General features: G+C 41.5%; 1 protein-coding gene across 2 annotated transcripts in view; it reads right to left on the reverse strand.

Moving 5' to 3' along the window:
- MTOR (mechanistic target of rapamycin kinase) overlaps positions 1 to 24,059 on the reverse strand; it is a 1,113,749-nt gene that overhangs the window by 1,064,524 nt on the left and 25,166 nt on the right. For both annotated transcript variants that reach the window (XM_069241238.1, XM_069241237.1), the window contains exons 2-5: positions 10,924 to 11,076; positions 9,021 to 9,129; positions 8,297 to 8,529; positions 2,856 to 3,056 (exon numbers count right to left, since the gene is read on the reverse strand). In XM_069241238.1, coding sequence (XP_069097339.1) covers positions 2,856 to 3,056; positions 8,297 to 8,529; positions 9,021 to 9,129; positions 10,924 to 11,061 — 681 coding nt within the window. In that variant the 5' untranslated portion in view covers positions 11,062 to 11,076. The remainder of the gene's footprint in view (positions 1 to 2,855; positions 3,057 to 8,296; positions 8,530 to 9,020; positions 9,130 to 10,923; positions 11,077 to 24,059) is intronic.

The raw sequence follows: 24,059 nt of genomic DNA on the forward strand, positions 1-24,059 counted from the left end.
ATATTAAGGGGCGTCATTGTCAATAAGGCCGACATACTGGCTTTATCAGGGTGTTGCCACATCAGCAAAAGCAAAGAACATGTTATATTTCACAACTGCAACACCAGTGAAGTCAATGAGAACAATGCCAATATGGAATGCGTGTCATAACCTACCACTGAAGTTAATGGGTATTGCACTAACAGTCCATTACGTTCATTATACTGTAAAAGCTGATACTGACAACATTATCAATAAAACACTGAACTGAATTCTAAGGAACATTTAACTCAGAGGATTTCTTCCACTTTTCCTAAGCAACTACTGCAGCTTTAGGACCACCTAATAGAGCTCCCCACACCCAAGAGCCTAAGAGCAAAGGTTGCAGTTCCAGGAGTGCTTTGAATATAGGGTAATTCACTCCCAGAGTCAGAAATGCAATACCTTGGAGAGATAGGGTGATATTTATATTAATAAAAACACTTGTGGGTGTTGCTGCGCTTTCTGCAATACCCTTAACACACTTGCGGAACCACTGTTGGTGCCTCCGCTCTTCCTTGGGGAACCATGAGAAAGATATGCATGTTTTGTAGGCTCTCAATAGCGTTTATGTGGAGCTCCATGGCCCCAGGAATGTATACTTGATGACTGGGCTTCTCCACTGTGTTTTAGCACAGTAGCCTTGTACCACACTTCCTTTTGAACTACCTTGTGGCAGGTTTCCTTTTTCTCATTTTGGTTCTGGGTGTCCCAGTCCCACCTGGGACACCACATGGATATTGCCTCATTGGGAACCACGAGGAAGAGGATTGCTGGGTGGGCCCAATGCTCCTGTGGCTTGGGCAGGCTTCCAGCACACATTCCTGGTATGTCGCTGGAGCTGGCAACATTGTTACGCTCCCCCCTCCAGAAGGAGCCAGGACTACCCTTTTCGGCTCCCGTGTACAGGCAGCAGCAACCGGTCTCTCCTTCCCACAGACACAGGCATCGGATTCAGGAAAAACACTTGGGAATCAGGGAATCTCTGCTTCTGTCCTCTTTGGACATCTAGACTTGTGGCAAGCTTTGGCAAATGTAGCAGACTCTGGCATGGCATCACAGACAGTCTCTCACAATAAAAAAAAGTATTTATTAAGGATACGCCAATCCCTGGGGACATTTTTAAATAGTTGGCAATGCATCAGACATTTTTATTTCTCTGCTTAGTCCCTCAGGGAAACCAAACTTCGCAGATGATTTTCTCCAGCCTCATGGGGCCATTGCAAAGTTCTGGCACTCGTTTTGCTCCTTGTGGCCAGCCCTAGCCACCAGGAACATTTTCTCCAGTTCCTGTGGCCTCACAAGGGGTGCTTTTTATGCAAGCTTGGTTTTATGGTTCCTTGCATCAGGCCCTTGTGGTGTTGGGAGAGTCTTGAGCAGCCAACAAGTAGAACATCCTCCCTGACACACTCCCAAGGCCCCACTGCTTTGGCCATCTTGCATGGCACGTGTGCCAGCGGACTCCATGATAATCTTACTTATGGGGATCACTCAGCTGCAGGATAAGTCCAAATATGTTTCAGGGGAACCCTCCAGTGTACGCCAACAAGTCATTGCCTTAACTGTTCCTCAGGGGGGATAAAGGGGCCAGCGCGACTCGCTCTGGGGAGATCCAGCCTAACCCCAGGGGTCATCTGGTGTTAAAGTCATTTAGTTCATACTTGTTGTGGCATTCAGTGGCTTCTCCTTACAGCTGCAACAACTACAAAGTGATGGATGGAATGCTTGAATGAACTGCAGTCATTGGTAATTGCGCGGGCCGCAAACGCAGTCTATTGTTTTTTGCTGACCATGCCACCTCAGTTTGGTCCCAACCATATACAAACCAGTCTTGACCCTGGGTCCAATATGAACAGTCCAGCCCAAACAGCACGGGCAGGTCCTCCTAGAATCAAAACACAAGAGCCCACCAGATCCCACACGAGGACACTGGTTACAAATACTCCTCATCAGACAGGTTGTTGTTGCTACACTTAAAGACATATCAAATATTCATCCATTCCCAATATCACACCGACATTAAAATGAACAACAAAATATGGAAGTGACTGCAAGACAATATGCAGCATTCAATAGAACCACTAAATAATGGAGGAATGTTCAAAGGGCATGTGCCAATCGAAAACAAGTTTGCTCAGGCGTCACATCTTTATATACGGAACAGTCAGTGAAAAGATTAGGCAAAATACTGCTTGAAGTACCCAAGGGAAAGGAAATTTCTGCATTATTCAGCTGTCCATTCTACCAAGTTCTATCCATTATTATTTCTTGGAAATGATTGGTAAGGAGTTTGTCACCAATGTTGCATTATATTAACTGGATAATTTGCAGGCAGATTAAATAACCTCTGCTAAGAAAGACTATTATATCAGTTCTGTCCAAATGTCATAGAGCCAGTATCAACCACTGTCCAAATGTCTAATACAGAACAATCACACCTTTAGGTAGAACATAAAGAACCACCATAGATGTTTGAGAGCACCATTCTATCACTTTTTGCATTAAGGAACCGCCAAGCCTATCTGGGAGAGGGTGTGGCGTAACGGCCTGAGCTGCCGACTTTGGAGCTGAGGGAACCATTTTCGAGCCTCAGCTTCTGCTAAATATTCTGTGATTCTGGGCATTTCACTTAATCTCCCTATGCCTACAATTCAGTGCCTTGAGGCCCTCAAGGGTGATTTGCCACGCTTTACAAATCCTGGGTTTACATATATTTTTCTGACAGAAACCCCACTGAAGTGAAACACCAGAACAACCACTAAAATTATCACTTGATGGCTTACAGAATCATCAATCTGCCCAGGTTTAAAGGAACCACAGAAGAAAACTGTTCTTACCCTGTACCATGGCAGCCTCTGCATTTCCTTCGGCTCTCGCTGTGTGGTGAGGATCAGACAAGCTCTCAAAGCAGCCACTGCACCTTCACGAACTGCCTGCTTGGAATCCCATACAGCAAAGAAAATATTATCAAAGAAGGGCTGTATCTGCTGAAAGAAGAATGTGGGGGCACTGACAGCCAACTCCTTCAGTACCAGCACCTGAATGAAGAAAAAGTAATTAAAATGTTACCACATTTGACCAAACACTCTTCCCACCCACATGCGCCAGACCAAGGACCTTCATACATTCAGGAGACTTCTCAAGACCTGAATGTTCGAGCAGTAGCAGCACCCCAGTGCCCCACCTCCCCAACTCCTTCAGCGCCTTGAGACACTCATGGGTGAATAGTGCGCTTTACAAATTCCCTGATTGATTGATTGAAACTCTGCTACCATCTTACTCTCAAAGGTTCAAGCAGCCAACCAATTGCTCAAAACAGACATATATATAATGCACAACATGTTGAACAGGGGAAATCGCTACTTGAGGCATACACAAACCCACCCTAACTAAGAGGCTCAGACATGTGTCCTTCTGGTGTCTATAAATTTGTTCTAGAATCCACCCGTATCTGCCAAGACAAGTTGTATCCCAGGGACCATTCATTTTTCACTTTGGAAGTGACTAACAGTTATCTCTTCAAGTTAGTCTACACAAAACAACACTAAGAGAATAATTTATTCTGTGTACGAAGGACATTAAAATATTAAAATGGCACGGACTGTCCTTTTCAATGTTTATTAAAAAATTTCATTTGAAAAGCAGTGTGGATCCACCCTGAAGCTGCTTTTTCAGAGAAATCAATTCCCAGCTATCAAATTCAACACCAAAGCAACTCACAGGTAAGGGAGTGTCAGTGCAAAAATGTAGCCTTGCTAACAAAATCAAAACAATAGCACCAGAAGACCCTGTTGTAGACCATTTTGTAATCAAACAGTAGATTCTTATGCATTTATACCCAAAAAAGATTGTTGAGACCAACGCTAACAGCTGCTTCATGAACTTTCTTCCGCTCAATACTTAAGGAAGTTAAAAGAAATCCACATATATAAATGAGTTGAGGCAAAACTGCTCCTATTGTAGTTTGTGTGCCAAGTTTCACAATGCACCTCATGCAGATGACTGAACTGCTGGTGTTCCTTTAGGCTCATACCGCAATCCCACGCTTGCTGCACTCCACGTGATAATTATGTGCATGCATTTCTCCATGACTGCTCTCCATACACCCTTGATTCCTTTCTTGCACTTTGCACAATAAAGCCAGCTCCCAAACGCCTGCCCTCCCCCAATGCCGGTGGCTTAACACAGCTTTTCTTTTACACGTCCTAACTACCCGAACTCACTCCAAGATTCATCAGTTTTACTTCTGTACTCTTTCCCTCATCTCCAGCTATGACCACAATACACAAACCTCAACAGTTTGCATCCCCTGTAGACTCTCCAAGCAATTCCCAATATCCAATGGTGTTGGTATTATTGCTAGCATTTTGAGTCCTGTCAGCTGAAGAGGAAATGCCCTCGTGTCTACCCCCTCTGCAGCTGCTCCATGACTCACAAACCACCAATATACTCAGCAGAACCAGTGCACTATGTGACAGTTCTTCATTCAATGTCCTTCATCTACCACTCTGTTATCCTGCAAGGAATTCAATTAAAATCTAGCTTAGCCACTTCTTCTGACCTGACTCCAGTCCTGGTAATGGAGGGATATTCTGCGTCTTTTACACTCTCTAAAGTACCTGAGCTGAAGCCTACATTTCACTCTAGAAGTAGTGTTTAATGATTGCTCGCTTGATGATGTATTTTGACAATGAAACACATCTCTTGCTGACTGATAGATGCTTTTTTAGTCTATTCCTATAGTCTGTCTTCAATGTGCTGAATCTTTAGGCCTGGTCAATGCAGTGTGAAGCCATAAAAATGAACTAAAGTTTAAGCATATACTCATTTTCAAATAACAGTCACTTACATATTTTGAGCCCCGAACTACTAAAACTGTGCTTCACAGATTTTAGATTAACCATGTGGAAAGGACCCTTGGAATGGTTGTGGTGAATCCATTTTAGTTCTTATTGGGACTCAGGAGTTTAGCTTAGCCTTTTGGCTTGCAGGCCTGTGCCCCTGTAACCTAATGACTTTTAACCTTCTTAGCTTGCTCTGTTTTATTTTATTAATTTTATTATTTCTCCTAAGATGGCTGCCATTGTTTATATTTTATAAAGATGTTTTGATTTGCATTACCAGTGACACTCTGAGCAGGTGTCATTATCAGCGTCATGATCAGTGAGTACGAAGGTATTGTTATCCGGTCCCTTTCTCACTTACGTGTGATAGGAACATATTGTACACTTGTTGGGGATTGTTTATATAATTGCTGCCACAAGTCTGCCTCCTTATCAGTTGTTTAGGAACATACCTATGTCAGGGATCCTACGTGATCTGTAGAAATACAACTCACACAGACAAGGTCATTAAGAGGGGTTCCTTCCATATGTCATCTATGTTGCACGTCACCTTGCTGCAGAACTCAGCCTTTGTGTCACCACAGAGTCTGACCTAGAGACATCATTCGAAGGTATCAAGGGTTGGGAGGGCACTTCTCATGGACATGGTACTGTCAGACTAGGTTTATCATACCTAGCTCCCATCATTGAGAAATTAGGTTCTAATTATTAGGGATTGTATATCTCATATTTATTGTAAGATGGTGGGGGGTTTATAGTCACAACTCTCATCTTCACATTATGCTTCTTTTACTGTTTACTGTTTAATATCCTAATCATTGCAGCTCATGTATTTTACTGCAGATTGCAGTCTTTTCCTAAATATATTGAAAACATTCCTGCATCTCCTTCATTTGCATCTCCTTCATTGCCTGAGTGTGACTGAGACTTGTTGCTCACATGAGAAAAGGGTAACATCCATTCCACCACGACTTTTATGAGATGTCACAATATAGAGTCCGTGTGCAAGGCTGGCAGAAATCACCTTTGCTTTCTGAGTTTTAATGAGGTACTACTTGTGAGCCGGGAAGGTTGGGCCGGCATTTGCGACTTTTTGTAAGAGTGACTCAGTCTCCTACAAACAAAAGTGCTGTCTCCCCTAAACTAGCAGCCTTGCCTAGGAGCAAGAGTCCAACTATGACAAGATAATCATTCAGTAAAATGAAAACACAATACCAGGAGACAGAAATGAGTCATTCTAAAATCACTTTACCTAGATGGCATAACTGAATAAAAAGACAAAAACCAAATACCGGCAACCGTTTTTGGTTGAATCCAAAAAAATCTGACATTCATGGCAGACTTGATGCAATGCAATCGGTCTTGCATTTGCTAGAGTTAGAGCTAATTGCATTGTAAAAGACAATGTTTTGTACCCATGTGTTTTGGTTTGGAATGAAGGGTATGTACATAGTGTGGCGTAGAATTATGTGGGTTATGTTGTGTTATGCTATGTTGTTTTATGTTATGCTAAATTGTATGCTGTGTTATGCTATGCTGTCTTATGTTGTGTTATGCTAGACTATGTTGTCTTATGAAGTGTTATGTTGTGTTATGTTATGCTATGCTATGTTTAGTTATATTATGCTATGTTGTGTTATGCTACACTATGTTATGTTGCGTTATGTAGTGTTATGTTATAGTATGTTGTGTTATGCTATGTTATGTTGTATTATGCTATTTTGTGTTATGCTGTGTTATGTTATGCTATATACTGTAATGTTATGCTGTGTTATTTTATTCTATGCTATGCGATGCTGTGTTATGTTATGCTGCTATATTGTGTTATGCTATGCTATTACATTGTGTTATGCTATGTTATGTTATGCTATGCTATGTTGTGTTATGCTGCCATGTTGTGTTATGTATGCTGCTATGTTGTGTTGTGTAACAGGGGCAGTATGCAAGGCGTGACAAAAACAGCCTCATGGCGGGACACACGCAAAGCATCTACCAATGACATCAAGTGAGTTCTGAAAGGCAAGCCCACAAGCAAGTGAAAGTGACGGGCATGAGATGGGCATGGTAAAAAGCCCACAATAGTGACAACAGGTTAAAGCGCTTGCGCGCTCGACCTACAAAAGGAAAAGCGGGGGTGGCAGGAGGGTTTATCAGGATTGTCCCAGCTCCCTATTTCTCTATCTTTCACAGAATCACAAGTTAAAGGGATAGGGAGTAAATTATACTCAGGTTGGAAAAATAAATGGAACCAAGGCATACTAGGTCCTAGACAAAAAAATATAAACTGAACAAAGCGGGTGAATTCATATGGTCCTAATGACAGTTGGTAGGCTGCTATTAATGGGGCACCAAAATTCACACTCTACAATGTCAAATTTTATAAGGTCACCACAATGCTATCAATCTGTAAGCAAACCAATTCAAAGAAGTCCAATATTATCTTCTGAAGTCCATCAGGCACACATGGTACACTACTTCAAAGTGCTCCTCAACAATGAAAACATTTGTTGATGCCAGATGGAGATACATGTGTCTAAGGATACAGCAACTTCCAAGCACACAAGATTTTTCTATCATGATATCTGAGGTAATGCCAACTTGGATGAAAAACAAGGCCACACATAAGATAAATTACAATTATTGATATAAAAGAAAATTGTCTAGGTCTGGGAGCATTATCAAGATGTTAATTACAAGAAGTAAATAATTGGTTATTTTTATTTGGGCACATCCTGCAAACAAAGCCAGTTCTGTATTGCATATCTGCATTAATAAAAAGGAAAAATGTTTGGGAAATATGATAGACAGTTAGACACTGGGACTCTTACCATAAAAACCTAACATATTTATGACTAGAAATTCTTTACCGTGAATCAAAGAAAATGTGGTAGAATGAATGCACCTGACCTATCTATTCTGCTTTCTTCTGCTGGCCCACGGACAGTAAAAATGCAGGAGATTCTGGGGAACAATCTCAATCTTCTCCCCAAGAGTCACATTAGTGCCCTCAGCCAGAAGCTTGGCAGGACTCCAAAAAGGAGCCCAGATTACACGCAGTCAACGAACAACTCAGTCATCGTACAAGGATTCATGGGAAAGCAAGAAACAAGTTAAACTCTTGGGTGAATTAGGTTAATGCAGTGTAATATACTCAGTTATGAATTTATATAGACCAATGTAATGCTATGTTTTCACTCCCACACTTAATGTGTTATCCATGGGTCTATTCCAATTACACAGCATAATGAAGTCAATCATTAACACACTCAACCAGCTATGCTTTATTTATTACCATATTGATAAAGGTGCCCGGCCATGCTCAACATAAGTATGTAGTCTGTTAGTCAAACTGATAAACAAATAATAATAAAATAATAATAAAAGAGGACCCCCAATCTTTCTCCCTTTAGGAACATAGTGATTAAACTACTCACTGCTGCATGTCTTCTTCCTTCATTCCTCTCAGGTCCCAGCCATTCAAGGGCTCGCTTTACCTCGAACTCCACATATTCAGCTGTGAATGTATCCCCTGCCATTGCCAGACGTCCCATGGCCTTTGATGCCATCTCCATAACCACTGGGTCACTGGAGGGTAGTAGATTCCGCAGGTAATTCGCAAATCTGCTGATACGGGTGGCATTGCCGCCCTCAACACCGATTAGGCTGACTGTGGGTGCAATTTAAAGTAGTTAAGCCTTTAGGAACATAACATATTTGGCTTTTTATATACAAATGAAGATGCTTCAATCTCACACTTACATGCAACACTTTCTAGTTCTTACCTACACCTAAACACATCAATCAGCAGACTGGAACCCTCACCATGACAAGAAAGATATTAATAATTAAGTTCAATAACTACATCCTGAACACAAAACATTCTTCCAAATACACCCAAAATCCCAATAGCAGCAAACACCATAAAATCTTCACCTGGAAGAACACATGCTGCTAATGTGAAAAAACAAATTTAGTGGACACCCTCAGATTCTCTTCCAACCCATGTTACCTAACAGTATACAATACGAAAATAAATGTTCAACACAGCTCAAAATGACTTTAAAGCACGAGCCAAAAGTGGCAACATTTTCTGAATGCACAACCCAATTTAGTGAACTTGAACACTTATTGTGTGTAGTAGGTGCTGGATACACCTACCAATTGCAAGAATGCCCCCTTTCCTCTCGCTCACATCAGAACTGGAGACCAGTTCAAAAATGTGGTGGTTGAGTTCATCATAAAATTGAGTGGCTTCCTCTTGGGTCACCTAAAATCAAGGAAACATGGCATATATAAGAACTGGTTATAACTAAATCTTAAAGGAAGAATCATGAGTTGGAGAGTTATTAAGATCACATTAAAGCATCCACATAAAAAAAAAACATGCTCTGAAAGTGAAGCCAAAATACTGAACTTTGTCTAACAAAACCATGATGGTTTAGCCTATTAAAAAAAAATATATTAGTAATAAATATCTTTAGTTATTTCCCTTGACTAAAATGTCACTCTGTTCCTTATTCGTGAAAAGGGACCAAAAAAGGTGATGGATCCACTGCTTCAATTAATCTCAGCCCCTGGCAATCACTTGAGTCGCATCCCAATGCATTGTTTTCCAACAACTATACCAAGCGTGACAGGTATGCCCAGATGTAGGTTTCATGCAATCTGTGCCACTGGAACCAAGTTAGACCTAGCTGATGAGCCCTAATAAGGGCTTTTTATGTTCCAGTACCGGGAGGACCTACCCTGGCAGTTCGGGTTGGGCTGTTCCCATTGGAGCAGGGTCGAGAATGATTTGCATATATATGGCTGGGTCCAAACTGAGGTGGGCATGGTTAGCAAAACACAATGGATTGGGATGTAGGACCGAGTGATTGCCAGAGGCTGAGATTAATTCAAACATTCCATCTATCACCTTGTTTTTGTTGCCTAATATGGCGGTTATGCTCACACAGGCGTCCTGTGTTCACTGTGCCACTGGAACTAAGTTATACCTGGCTGATGATCCCAATTAAGGGTGAACACGGTACTGGGTCACTTGTGTTCCAGTTCGGAGAGGACCTGGCTTTGTGGTTCAAACTAGACTTTTCCCATTGGAATAGGGTCAACACTGATTTGCATGCAACTGGGTCCAAACTAAGGTGGCATGGTGGACAAGAACAATGGATTGGGATGGGATGGGGCTTGAGTGATTGCCAGTGGCTGAGATTAACTTAAGCTTTCCGTCCATCACCTTATGCTTGCTGCACTTTTTCTTGAAGGGCATTTTTTAGGGGGTTAACGGGAACAATCATTTGAATGCCTGTGAACTTAAATAAACTTCACCTAGTTCAAGATACAGTTCACAGTGAGCACCCTTTCGAAAATAGACTTCACCCTGTTCAAAATGGGTGCAATAGCATAAACAATGGCTGACCTGGAAGAGAGGATACACCTGTAGAGATTGAGCATTTTTGGGACAGGGTTATCTGCTATGGAATACCAAGGTGTAGAAGTGAAGATATATTTAAGGCAAATCAACATTTTGCAGGGCGATTAGGACATGCATGTTCTACTAGCATTTGGAGGTAGCTTTTTTTCTACAAGCACCAAAGTCTGATTACGTGGCATGGAAAAAATACACAGTTTCAAACACAATCATTCACATCCTGTTTAACTGAAAGGGTGATGCCATCTACCGTTTCATTCTTCAGTAATTCTTTATTTCTACTTCCATACAGCATACTATGCCTTTTCTCTTCATTTCTGGCATTTAGCCATCTTCATCATATTCGTCACCATGGTCTTGGCTCTTGCCGCCTTACTCTTGTCACCCCATGCATCACACCCTAGCTTTTCATTCCTCATATTTAGCCATCTTCATCATCCTCACCACCATGGTCTTTGCTCTTGGTGCCAGACTTCTGGCACCTCATGCATCATGCCCTGTTTTCATGAATGAGCCCAGTTCCCCTGTCATTCCACTTGCAGACTTTTACATCTGGATGACCACCTTCACTTTCTGGGACCCTGCATTTCCTCCCCTTGCAAACCTGGTACTCACTCTATATGTGTCTCTTACCTCTCTAAGTTCAGTAGTCACATAATGCTGTAGATCTTTTGCTGCTTTAGCACGGGCTTCCTCATTCCGACTACGAAGCCCGCTTGCAAACTGCTGCAACATAATCATGATCCCTGACATCACAGCAGAGGATGGCATGATGTCTGCCAGAGCCTACAGGGAAAACACAACCATAGGTGAAAACATTAAAAATTAACACTGGGCTAAAAGTCATTGATTGTAAATAAAAGCCTAGAACAATAAATTATTCATGTATTTGAACATTAGGAGGAAATCTTTAAATTATTTTGCAGTCTTATGTCAGACGTTTTTCCAAACTGATTTATTTTAAATAAGAAAAAAGCTAACAAGTTATCAAAAAATTTATTTTGTTCTAAATTACATCTGTTTCCCTGTCCTGGCTAGTATTCTGGCATGCTCACCAAGTTTACCTTGTAAGGAAGTGCTTGAGTTAGCTTCCTTTACAATTAAAGTTTTTTTAAGACCCACATTGTTCTTAATGGAAATCAGATGCTCTAATCCGAAACGTAGAAGGGTCTACTATTTCAAACACTGGATCTAACAATAGGGAGTTTTGACCTAGAAGCAGGCACTACCACCTCATCTTATGAAAGGAAAGTTGGGCTTATTGTATGTGCTACTGACAATGGATGTGATAATCACAGCTCTTCAAGACGTGGTGTCATAGAAGCAACAAGGATCCGACCAGATCATAGTAGAGTGCTTCAGAGTCCCTACTGTGCTATTTACAAATTTACATGTGGGTAGGTTCTTGAAAAGATCTATTTACAACGTAGTGATCACATTGCTTCTTAAATAAAACACATTACTACCCAAATCTGAAACTAGATAGTTTAACAATAGGGAATTGTTTGATACGAAGTTGTTAAAGTATACTCAAAAAAGTAAGCAGCCTGAACACAAATGATACATAAAGGTAGGAACCACCAAATTTATTTGAGAAAACTGTTCTGATGTAAGCCCAATTAAATAGCTTGGCGGCCATATTCACTGGTAAGCCAGCCTTTCCTCGTTTTCAGAAGCAAAACTGAATTTTATAGGAAAACACTGCAGTGGTTTGCACCTTTGTGTTCTATGTAACGCCAAACAAATTCTAAAAAAATAAAACATTACAGAGACAAAACATTAGTGGATATATCATCGACAATTTGCACTATCAATGGAAGGTAAATCAAGGGCTTTTCTAATTAGCGTCCTGAATCAAGGGGCACTGCTCTTACATAAACGTGCTTGCCACTTTACGTTGAGACATGCTATGGTAATTTGAGGACCAAAGGAGAGAGAATTGGAAGCGAAATCCTGGGAAGACTATGTTAATTTTGGAGTTCATGCAGCCATTTCTGTGGTGATAGTACTAATGCAATCCGCAGCTTACTAGTTTAATTCCGTTTGGGTGCACCATTTTTGACTTGGAAGTGAGACATTCTATAGCCAGTAGCAATTTGAGCCACGCTGACGAACTCTGGTATTAGAAAAAAGACTGTATGTTATCCAGTGAATAGCATGTTCACTGTTTAGAGTAATTGCTAGTGCAAAAGTATATATGAGAGACACACTCGAAATGCATTTTACGACATGTAGGATATTAGGATGAAGGTTTTTAATTTGATGCCAATTAATGAACGGTAAATCAGTAGTGAAATAACATTTTGAACCCCAGACATAGAGAGTCTTTCAAGAGCTAAGAAATGGATTGTGAAACTTATCGGAGAGCGAACGGGTGCAACATCTGATCTTAAGTATTCGAGAAGGGTTGGGTCAATGAAAAAACACAGCCAACAACAATCATCAAGACAGAGTATGTCCAACACATAGCCAACTCCAATAGATTTCAGATGCTGGACACCCGCATACACGAGTGATTCCAAGGAGAAACAAAACCAATAGGCTTTTCCCCACCGTCCAACCCCTGAAGTAAAATCAGAGATAGGCACAAGCCAAAGTATTAACTGTTACTCAGGGGTCTGTAGGGTGACTTGTACCACTCCTCTAAGAAGCAAATCTATAACTTCACAAGGCCACAGAGATTTACTACACTCTAATGAGACTGCGCAAAAGGCACAAAGTTAGTCGTAGTTGCTCATTTGCAAGGGCACACTTTTTGCACCTTGCTATGCTTGGTTTGGGTTATATGTGCCTCTGATACAAAGTGTTCCAGAACTATATATTTCGTGCATTGTGGATGAAGATCCCCCCTCTGGTGTTGGAACCTGTAGTATTACAATGAAGTGGCCCTTACAATGGTATAACCCGAGCACTGAGATAGCTAGATGGAATATAAAGCTATATCCCAGCAGGAAATAAAGGAATTGTTGGTTAAAATAAACTTATTAATTATTAACAGCATCAGCACACTATTTAGGCTCACATTTATAATTTCCCAATATACAATACAATGATGAATGAAGGTAAGCAGGAAGTATGTTGCACGCACAGCATATATTGTTTCTGCACCGGAACATACAGGTAGAGTGACAGCTACAGAACCTCGCAGACAAGAGGAAAAGTCTCTACGTTCATTAGATAAAATGCAATGACCGAGTGGATGTCTGAAAACTAACACACCTTACTGTATGGAAATAACAGACTCTAGTAGTTCATACTATTTGCAACCAGAAGCGAGTCCATTAAGAGATCATATGAAGGAGAGAACTCTTGCAATGACAGCCCTTATAAGCGACTAGCCGATGCGGCAAAATATGTCAGAGCAAGCTTACAGATCTCGTGTATGGTAAAATCACAGTTTTAATTCTTGTCATGACAAAGCAGTGTTTCCAGGCTATTTGTTGGGGTGCTGGGGGAGTCAGTGGTTACGGACAGGTACTCCAGTGTGGGTACTCTTGTTTAACATTCATGTCTCAGGGCAGTAAAGACTACTGCAGTCCAACTGGATAACTAAAAAAAATATATTTGGATATCTTTGGGGACTTGACTTTGAGCATACATGTCTTGCGTGTCAATCTCAATGTTCAGCTAGTATTATACATTCACACAAACACGAGTTGTTTATTTTTTAGATAAGTTAAAAGCAAAGATAATATCATGATACAAAAACAGAAGGTGCTACCACATTCTGGTCAGACACACAACCCCAAGCACTTTAGCATGTATGCATTATTAGAGTCTAGATTTCTTTAGATGATTGGCCTTTTAGGCAATATCATATGAGGTACGAAAGAACTCAAATTCAAAAAGTCTAATGTGATATGCCTGACTCTATCCTTCGTGGTGGACGCTACACTGGACAGGTCAGCGAGCCGAGTTTCAAGGTTAAAAACATCCCTTCACTAAACACCCACTAACTGAACAACAAAAAAAACACTATTAGGTAAAATGCGATGCTTAGTGTGCTTAGAGCCTCTGTGCTTAGTTCAAGTGGGCTACTAGAGCTCTGGTAATCATTGTCCACTTAGGAATCAGTCCAGTTTAAAACCACATAGCTCCTTCTATCGCTCTGTTGAAGGTTATTAACTAGAATGGTGAGTTTTTCTTGGGCTCTGTTTGGGGTTAATCAACATACACACATTGACCAGTACAAATCTGTATGACTTTGGATTCCCTGATTCTAAGGCCCACAAAACATGGCACCAAGAAGGAAGATGCAATTCGCAAATGGGAGATGACTTTGAACAAAATACCTGAACAGTGTCAATCCAGGACATCTGTCAGCAGATCCCGGACAGCCCATTTAACTGGACACCAAAATGCTTGCCACCAAATAATCACTATTTACTCAATATGGGTCCCCTTTTGCTTGGGTAGTGCGTTTTTGAGTGAAGGTATATTACTTTTTCATAACTGGAAACAAACCAGTTGGGGCGTCAGCATGCTCAATTTTCCAGGGATCAACCCAGAGTTACATACGATCCTTTTCATCTGGTTTCTATGCAACAGAGACTATTACTTTGTGTAGAAACACTGTAGTCTAACCAAATAGTCCTAAAATTAAAATAGCTCAACCCCCACCGTATTCCATTCATTTACAATCGAGACAATGGTATAAGCTCTCTAGCATCTACTGTGGAAGCGCTGTACATTTCCGATAGTAACTTAGACCCAGAAGGTACCAACAGCTTCTGGTTTTCTTTCTGTATCATATTTTTAAATGCCCTTTTCATTTAATTCACTTGTAAATAGAAAACATATAATTCCAGTTCCAGAAGTACAAGACCACACGTCTGGATGACTAAGGTGCCCATTTTTCTATTTACCATCATAAAACTTGTGAAATGCCAGGTAACAGCAGATCATGAATCCACTCGAAAGGTGGCAGCTACTCATCTCTACATCACATGCAGGTGGATCCTCTTTTAGCATATCCTTGTCACCACAGACATAACATATTCTAAAGACTGCCCAGGTACTTATAAGTCTTCCCTTAACATGCTCTATCCTAAAAAAAAAAAAAAACACACTTTCTGAGTGACTACACTTTCTCTACATCCTAATCTCACTTGTCTTTGCTGGACATCTATTGCGGATCACAATTTGTGTGGTGACCCACACATAACAACCCTCGTTCAGTTTAGTCCTTCACCATCTCTGTTTCTGTATGGTCGTACCACCCTCAACCTTTTCAACATTAAAAACAAAGCAGAAAAGCCAGGTGTTTTTTTACTGAGGACCCAAAGAAGCTCCTCCAACAGTTAGTGCCATAGACACTGCATTTGTGCACTGAAATGTGACTCTTCAGAAACGTGTTTTTCTTAAGACTGTAGAATTTTAATCTGGTCTAGTACCATCTGGTCAGTAAAACCTTCAAAAGTACCATACATATGCTAAGAATTGTAACGGAGACATGTTTCTGCTTGCATCCTCACAGCCTGACGCCTACCATCAAGTGTACTTTTCCAACCTGCTTTGCATTATAAGCCTTTCTTCAAACAACTATAAAGCTTCCTCTCACATCACCCCCTCATGTCCTGTTTTGGATGTCACACGTGGTGTAAAATTAAATATTTACTGTCACTTCCCTAAGCAAGTTATGCAGCACCATATTTTTTTAAAAGCTTGTCCATACATTCCTAGTTTTTGCAAATTTGAACTCCCTGCTTACACTAGGCGGGCAGATCTCATGCCTCACATATGAGCACTGATGCCAGTGCTTCTGCAATGAACATTTTTCATCACACTGCCCATACCCTGTTCCTATCTACTCACCTACCTCCCTAGTTCCAAGGAGCCTTAAAGTGCACTTTACATAAGCACCAGTTACATTGAACAAGTGATTTGCCCAGTACCACAGGATGTTGTCCGACGACAAGACTCCAGAGTCGGCAGCTCTGGCCCAAACTCAGTGGTTTTCAAACCTTTTAATGCCGACCACCCCGTACAAAAAAAAAAAAAAACATCGCTCCTCCCTCAGAATTGTTCACAATTATTCTATTAAAATGGCAAGTTTAAAGATGGCTAGACCTATTTAAACAGTGCAGTTAGGTTATGCTACATTTTAAAAAAAAATTAAGAAATGATTTTCTGCAAAGCACATTTAACTACATAATACTTCTTTTGGCCAGAGCCTGACGCCCCCTGGGATCACTTCAGCCCTCCTCCAATCGGAGCTTAAAGACCCCCTGCGGCCCAGCGCCACATCCTCATAGGAATAATGGTTTAGCTCTCTTACAAAAGCTTTTTGTTGCCAGAAAGACCAACCGTGCCCTCTTTGCTGACAGCACAAAGCTGATGTTTATTCTTAGCAGGAATGATGAAGGACTCTAAGAAACGTATTGGTCTCCTTGAGAGACGTAACACTGGGTGCAGAAAAAGCTGGTTATTCTGCATTTACAGCAAAACAAAAAGGAGGCTAATTGGAGACTGAGAGTATGCAGGTTTGGGAGTCTCTTGTTAGTCTGTCCACGGAAGGTAGAATGCTGGGATCGGATTTTGATAAAATCTATCTGAGGAGGGCAGGTTAACTATCTCTCACATCTAAATACAGGCTGAACCGAGTCCCTTCTAAGAGTTCAGAAGGAATGCCATTATAAAAAGGGGTTTGGCATCATAGCCCAATTGCTGTAATGTCTTTTTTGACTACATACCACAAAGGTTTGGGCCAGATGCGAGTGATGCAAACAACCACTGGCAAAGCCAATAGGTCTCGCCTATGCAACAGCTCCTGGCTTTGCCAATGTGTTTTAGCCTTGTTGTACACCAGTGTGGCTGCTGTTCAGCATGGATAAAAGTTAGAGTGTAGCTGAGGGTGGAGTGGAATGCCTTGCTGTTGAACGGAGTAGAGTACAGTAGAGTGGAAAGGAATGTCATAGAGTCAAGTTGAGTAGAGAGTTGTAGAGTATAGTGGATTAGAGTATCATAGAGTGAAGTGCATGCCATGGCATAGAGAAGAGTGGCACAGAGTGGAGTATCATAAAGTGGAATGTCAGAGTGGAGTGGCGTAGAATAGAGCTGAATGTCAAAGTGTTGTGGAGTGTTGCAGAGGGTCGTGGAGGGGAGTGGAGTAAAGTGTCGTAGAGTGGAGTGATGTAGAGTGGAGTAGTGTCAGAGTAGAGAGGAGTGGAGAGGTGAAGAGAGGAGTGGAGAGGTGAAGAGTGGAGGTAAGTAACGGAGTGGTGTAGAGGAAGTTGTGTTGAGTAAAGCATTGTACACTGGAGTGGTGCAGTATCAGAGTGGTGGAGTGGCATAGAGTGGAGTAGAGTGACGCAGAGTGGAGGAGTGTACAGTGGCGGGCATAGAGTAGAGGGGCATCATAGTGGAGTAGAGTTTTTTGGAGTAGTGTAGAGTGAAGAAGAGTGGCCAAGAGTTAAGTGGCATAGAGTGTTTTAGAGTGGACTGGCACAGAGTGGAGTATAGTAATGTAGAGTGGACTGGCAGAGAGCGGAAAAAAACATCATAAAGTATCGTAGAGTGGAGTGCTTCGGAGGTGAGAATAGTGAAGTGGACTGTTATAGCACAGAGCGGAGTAAAGTGTCACAGAGTGAAGTGGCATAGCGTGGATTGTCTGAGTGGACTAAAGTGTCATGAAGTGTAGAAGAGTGGCATGGAGTGTTGTGAAGTGGCATAGAGTGGAATGGAGTGGAGTGGCACAACGTATGATGGCATGGAATAGAGTGAAGTGGCGCAGAGTGGCATAGAGTGAAGTGGCATAGAATGTTGTAAAGTGGAGTGGTGTAGAGTGGCACAAAGTGGAACAGAGTGTCAGAGTGGAGTGACGAAGAGTGGAGTGGCAGAGAGTGGAAAAAAGCACAACAAAGTGTCAGACTGGAGTGCCACAGAGTGGAGAATAGTGAAGTGGAGTGTTGTAGCACAGAGTGGAGTGAAGTGGCATAGCATGGAGTGTCTTGGAGTGGACTAAAGTGGCACTGAGTGTAGTGGAGTGGCTCAGAGTAACATGGAGTGTTGTGAAGTGGTATAGAGTGGAATGCGTAGAGTGGAGTGGCATAGCGTGTGGTAGTGTTGCGTAGAGTGAAGTGGTGTAGAATTGCATAGAGTGAAGTGTCAGAGTGTGTGGAGTGGAATGGAGTACAGTGTCAGAGTGGAGTGTCGTTGAGTGGAGTGTCGTAGAGTGTCGAGTAATGGAGTGGCACAGAGTGGAGTAAAGCGGAGTAAAGTGGAGAAGAGTGGGGCTAGACTAGAGTGGCACAGAGTGGTGTCGAGTGGCGTAGAGAAGAGTGGCATGGAGAAGAGCAGAGTGGTGTGGAGTACAGTAGAGCAGAGAAGAGTACAGTTGCGCAGAGTAGAATGGTGAAGAGTGGAGTGGCATAAAGTATCTTAGAGTGGAGTGTAATAGAGTGGGGTAGAGCAAAGTGACACAGAGTGGAGTAGGGTGAGATGGTGTTGAGTGTCTTAGAGAGAAGTGGCATTGAGTGGAGTATACATGGTGTATAGCGTGCTGCCATTACAGATAACACATTTTGAATTGCAATGGCTATTACATTTGTACAGCCATACAATTTTACTTATAAAGTTATACAGTACACAAATAATAAGGTTGCCATTACAGAAAACACACTCAGTCGAAATTACCATTACATTTGCACAGATATACAGTTTTACTGATAAAATTATACAGCGCACAAACAATAATGTGTAAAAATGGCATCACCTAGTCTAGTGTATTGATTTGTTTTGACTGTATTAAACTATTTGTTTCCGCCACATTTCAGAAATGAAAAAAATATGCTTTATTTGAGCTTTCCTAATTCGGATATATTCTGAAATATTTGCACAGTTCATTTACAGTCATTTACATTTTCTAGTGTGCCTGAAAAACCCTTTCATTTCACACACCCAGACTGTCACACACATTCCGTTAACTTGAAGTCAGAGAAAGAAAAGTAAACACTAAGCTCCCTCAGAAGACAGAGCCTGATATCTGACCTATATTTCTGACTGCTAAGGAAATGGGACAAGATAAGAAACAATTCAAAGGACTGCTTACAGAAACTGAACACTCATTGAAGAATACAAGGAGAGGTGGTAATCAAGCTATGCTCCACAGGCGGGACTAAGACATGTTGGACACTCTAAAACAAATAAAGCAAGAAAACAGAAAGCAAGCAAATGTGAGTTACAAACCACAAAGCCAATGGTAAGCAATGGGTGAAATGCATTTCTAGGTGAGCTTTCAGAATCTCCCCAAGAAGTCTTCAGCAAGCATGCATCTGTACTGTCTGGTAGGCTTCAATCTAAAATGTACAGTATGGATGGTAGCTGATGCGAGGCAGGGCCCATACCACAGACACAGACCAGTCTTCATTAGTTTTCCACTGAGGAAAGAACATTCTGAGATGTCGCTATAATGGCCAAAGTGACTTAATTGGAGGGTGCAATACACTAAAGAAGTTACTTGAGAGACCAAATTTAAGCACATAAAATGCTCCCATAAAGGTTATTTAGCTGTGCCCAGCTTGAGCAAGTGTGTGTTTGGTGGAAACTTACTTAATGAGGTGGAACAACGTTCCTGGGAAAATCAAATTGATTGAGGAGTTCTGGTATTTTAAACACTGTCTGAAGAGTTCGTTATGTTAACTCAATTATTACTCTTGGTGTGTTGGCCCTACAAGTGCTTTTTTAAATATTGTTTATTACTGTATTTTCCACATAGTACAAGTCAGTTGTACATACAAAAGAAAAGAAGGGAATTACATATACTTATATCATAGACTTTTCTCTTTGCACATATGTTCTCAGTCATAACATCACGAATTAAGAATATTAAGCTATTCAACAAACTAAAATAATGTAATCTAACTATATAATATAAGTACCCTTGAAGGGTCTGGTTCTACATCTAACCATAAAGTGCCGTCTGATCATCACTTCTTTCAAGACATGGGGCCAGATATTGTCTAAGGTATTATTCTTTTTTTAAAACAATATTTTTAATATGCTAACGCACATCCTGAACAATCCCAACTATTAACGGGTGGAAAGTAGTGCAGCAGCTACATTTGTACATACAAGAACATTTTCCTTACATCACCATAACAATAGCAATTTAATGATAGCGAGCACAACTAACTGGGAACAGTCAGGTACCATCTCCCTCTGCAAGAACGTCCAGTCTGTAGTAATGTCTCCATGGACCCTAAGCTTTGTAGAATTTTCGAGGATACATTCCTGTATATGTGACTTTCTCGGCTGCCATATACATATCCATCTCCTTTCTACATTCTCTCAAAGAGGGAACCTCTGGTGCTCCCCATCGCCTAGTATTATCGCTCTTTGGCATCACTAGTCCCAGACTACTGAAGAGGAGCCTAGCCCAGGAGACATCCACATAATTTGGTATATCTTTAAGGACATATTTTGGCTCTAGTGGGATGTCCACCTCTAGTATGTTACGTAGTTTGTGTATTATATTGTTGCAATATAGATGAATTGCCAGGCACGTCAACAGTGTGTGCAAAAAATGCCCCTCTTTCCCCTCTACACCTCACATATTCTGGGGATACTGCTCTTCCCATTGCATGAAGTCTCGCCATGTCATGATAAATCCTATGTAATATTTTAAACTCCATCAGCCTCAACCTGAATTTAATGGCCACCTTCCACAGGTGCGTTAGGGCTGCCTCCCAGTCATCTCTGCCCGTATCCATCATCCATGGAGCTTAATGAGGTTGTCTGGCATGTCGCTATGAAGTGTTTTGTAGGCAAGGGGGAAACGGCACTCCTATCAAGCCCTTCCATAAGTAACCTCCCCTCCAAGAGTGTGCAGTCAGGGATCTCAATCTCGCCCAACTTCTCCGCACACCAGGCATGCGTCACTTTTGCGTACTGCAGATATTGATTTGGATGCAACTGGTATTCTCTCTGAAGTGATGTGAAAGACATAAGGTCCCCACCCATTCCAGGAGGTCCCTAAACTTAGAGATGCCAATTGTGTCTCAGGCCTCAAAGCATTAAGCTTTCCCAGGTCCCGCAGCATCGCCCCCAAGTGTGGGGTCCCTCAAATCACCCTATGAGCCCACCCAATACACTTAGTAGCCTTGGTCCATGCCTCCAATGCTACCCGTGTTGCCAGCAGCTGTTGTAGTACATCCCATTCACTATATAGAAAATGCATGTGCAATTGTGCCCTCCGTCGGTCCTTCTCTAGCCTGTAGGTCGGGTGAGTATGTGATGTGTAGACCCAATCATTAATAGCCACCAGATGTGTGGGCCAGTAATATACCCTAAAATCTGGTAGGGAAATTCCCCCCCCCATTAGAGGGATTGCGCTGCAAGGTCTGCAGCGCCACCCTGAGATGGCCCTTGTTCCATAGCAGGGCCTTTAGCTCCCCATCTATGGTGTTAAACAACTCTTCCAGGATCTTGCAGTAGGTATTTTGCAGTGTGTAAAGAAGTTTGGGGAGTGCAATCATTTTGAATATGACAGCACATCCTAGGAACGTAAGGGGGGGTCACCCTCCATCTCTCTGCATCTTCCTGAAATTGCTGGACCATCCTCCCCAGGTTTCAAGCCACTTTTTGTTCTAAAGTAGATACTTTGGTATTGGAAGCCCTCCCTATTTATCACCAGTCTCAAGGGAGTCAGGTAAGTGGAATTTAATAAAATATCTACTTGTCCATAGGACATGTACCTTCATAAATCTATGTGTCCTGTAAAAAAATCTACTTGTCCCTTTGGTACTATGTAAAGTGGTGACACATTATGGGAGCAATGATAGTAGCCTCTCTGATTATGCCAGGGCTAATACTATAGTAGGGCGTGAATACTAGCAATTTCCTTATTTTGCTAATCTTTCTGCAGATCTACATACTAGGGCTGGACGCAGCAGTAAGAAAAATGTTCCAAGGTTGGAATGCCCTTTTGAGTCTGTGCAAACCTACTAACTAGCATGTTTTATGGATTTTCACAAGCTTCTCTAATCTTTTCCCATGCTAAGAAAGGTTAGAAATGTACACCTGACAAGGGCAGAAGTAAAACGTTTTTCCAGGGTTGGGAAAAAAAGTGGTTGAGGGAAAGAGTACTTGTAAACACTCAACATATTTTCGCATGAGCAAATCTGTACATGCATATTTGCTCGTTCTAAAATGCAGTTCACACATTTTTTAAGGAGTACAATTTCCTGGTCTACTTCTGTATATTCTTGTGAATTAATTAAATATGTAAATCTACACTAATGCAAAGACATATACCATGGGTGTACTTTTGTGACTTTAACAATTGGGCCCCTAATTAGGTCTAGAGTTAAGCAAGACCTTTCGGTTTTATTAAAATTCTATCTTTTTCTCTATCTACATATATATTTACACTGTGAGTGACCGCAATCTGCTCTTTCACAAGGAGCATTTCGGCACACAAAGTAGTTTTGTTCTGTGCCAGAAACAACTGAGGCAATGTGTGCTTTTTTTAGACCAAAAAATATTTTTGCCTTTTGCCAATGTTTGTTACAATGGCCAGGGCCCAGTAACTCCCACAACAATAATGTTTTACAAAAGCCAGGTCAAATTAAGAGACACACTGACAAAACCAAAATGCTGACCACCAGTGTCGAAACTATTGGCTTTGTCAGTGCTTGTTTATTTTCATGTTTCTCATAATCTTGATAAAACTGGATTCAATGATTTTCCATTTTGAAAAGTTTTTGGGAAATACTAGCATGCATCAAAACGTTTTACTGAATGACGCTCCAAAGAAATGCTACTTAAAACTACACAGTAATTTAGCAAAATGTTTTCCCTAGTTCCATTTTTTGTGAACATTTTACTCTGAAAGCAAATAATCGTCAATCTAGCTTTTAAGCTTCTGCAAATATGTTCATGTAATCAGAGAGCATTGTGGGGGGAATTACATGTAGCCTCATATTGTTAAACTTTGCAAAACATTTACATATTTTTGTTACTGTAATCATTGTCAGTATTGCAATCCGAGCATACAACATGTATTTAGAGCGCTTGCTTTAATAACAATAAAGGCTTTAAATTAATGAACCGTGAAGACAAGCTCAAACAGCTTCAGCATATGGACACAATTATTACGTCAACTGCAGACACCTCCCTTCCCTGCTCCATAATATGGTGCTGTAAACTGCCAGCAGGGGGTTGGACCTACATGCCCCAACATAGACATGAAAACCTGTTGTCCTTGCCCCAAACAATATATCCTGGATATTGGACTATAGGAATTTCACACCCCTGGTGAGGGTGGACAGATTAGGTGTGCCAAAGGAGGGCGGGGGCAGGGGAGGGAAACAATACCGATTTACCTCAATTCTATACCCAGATTTCTACCATCGGTTTCGAATGTTTGGAAAAACAGCTGGGACAATCATTGAAGGTTCCCTAATGTAGAGGAGCACATCATCAGTGCACAAGGAAAACCTTCTCCTCCTCAACATTCGAGGGCACTATCATAAAGCCTTGTGTTGTTGAGTGTCCGTGGACCCAACATGCCACGGGCTCAATTGGGAGGACAAAGAGGAGGGGGGACAAGGATCATCTCTCTCGGGTCCCCACTCCATTGTGAATGCAGGTGAGACAGTACCGTTCACCTTTATCATCGTAGTCAGGCCTGATACAGCAGCTGTATCAATTTCCTATATAAGGAGCTGAAGGCAAACATTTGTAACGTTTCGTGGAGACAGGGCCAACGTATAGCGGCAAAAGCTTTTTAAGCATCCCGGGAAAGGAACACATGGGGCTTGCAACTAGCC

Source organism: Pleurodeles waltl, chromosome 6 (assembly GCF_031143425.1).
Source record: "Pleurodeles waltl isolate 20211129_DDA chromosome 6, aPleWal1.hap1.20221129, whole genome shotgun sequence".
NCBI lineage: Eukaryota > Metazoa > Chordata > Amphibia > Caudata > Salamandridae > Pleurodeles > Pleurodeles waltl.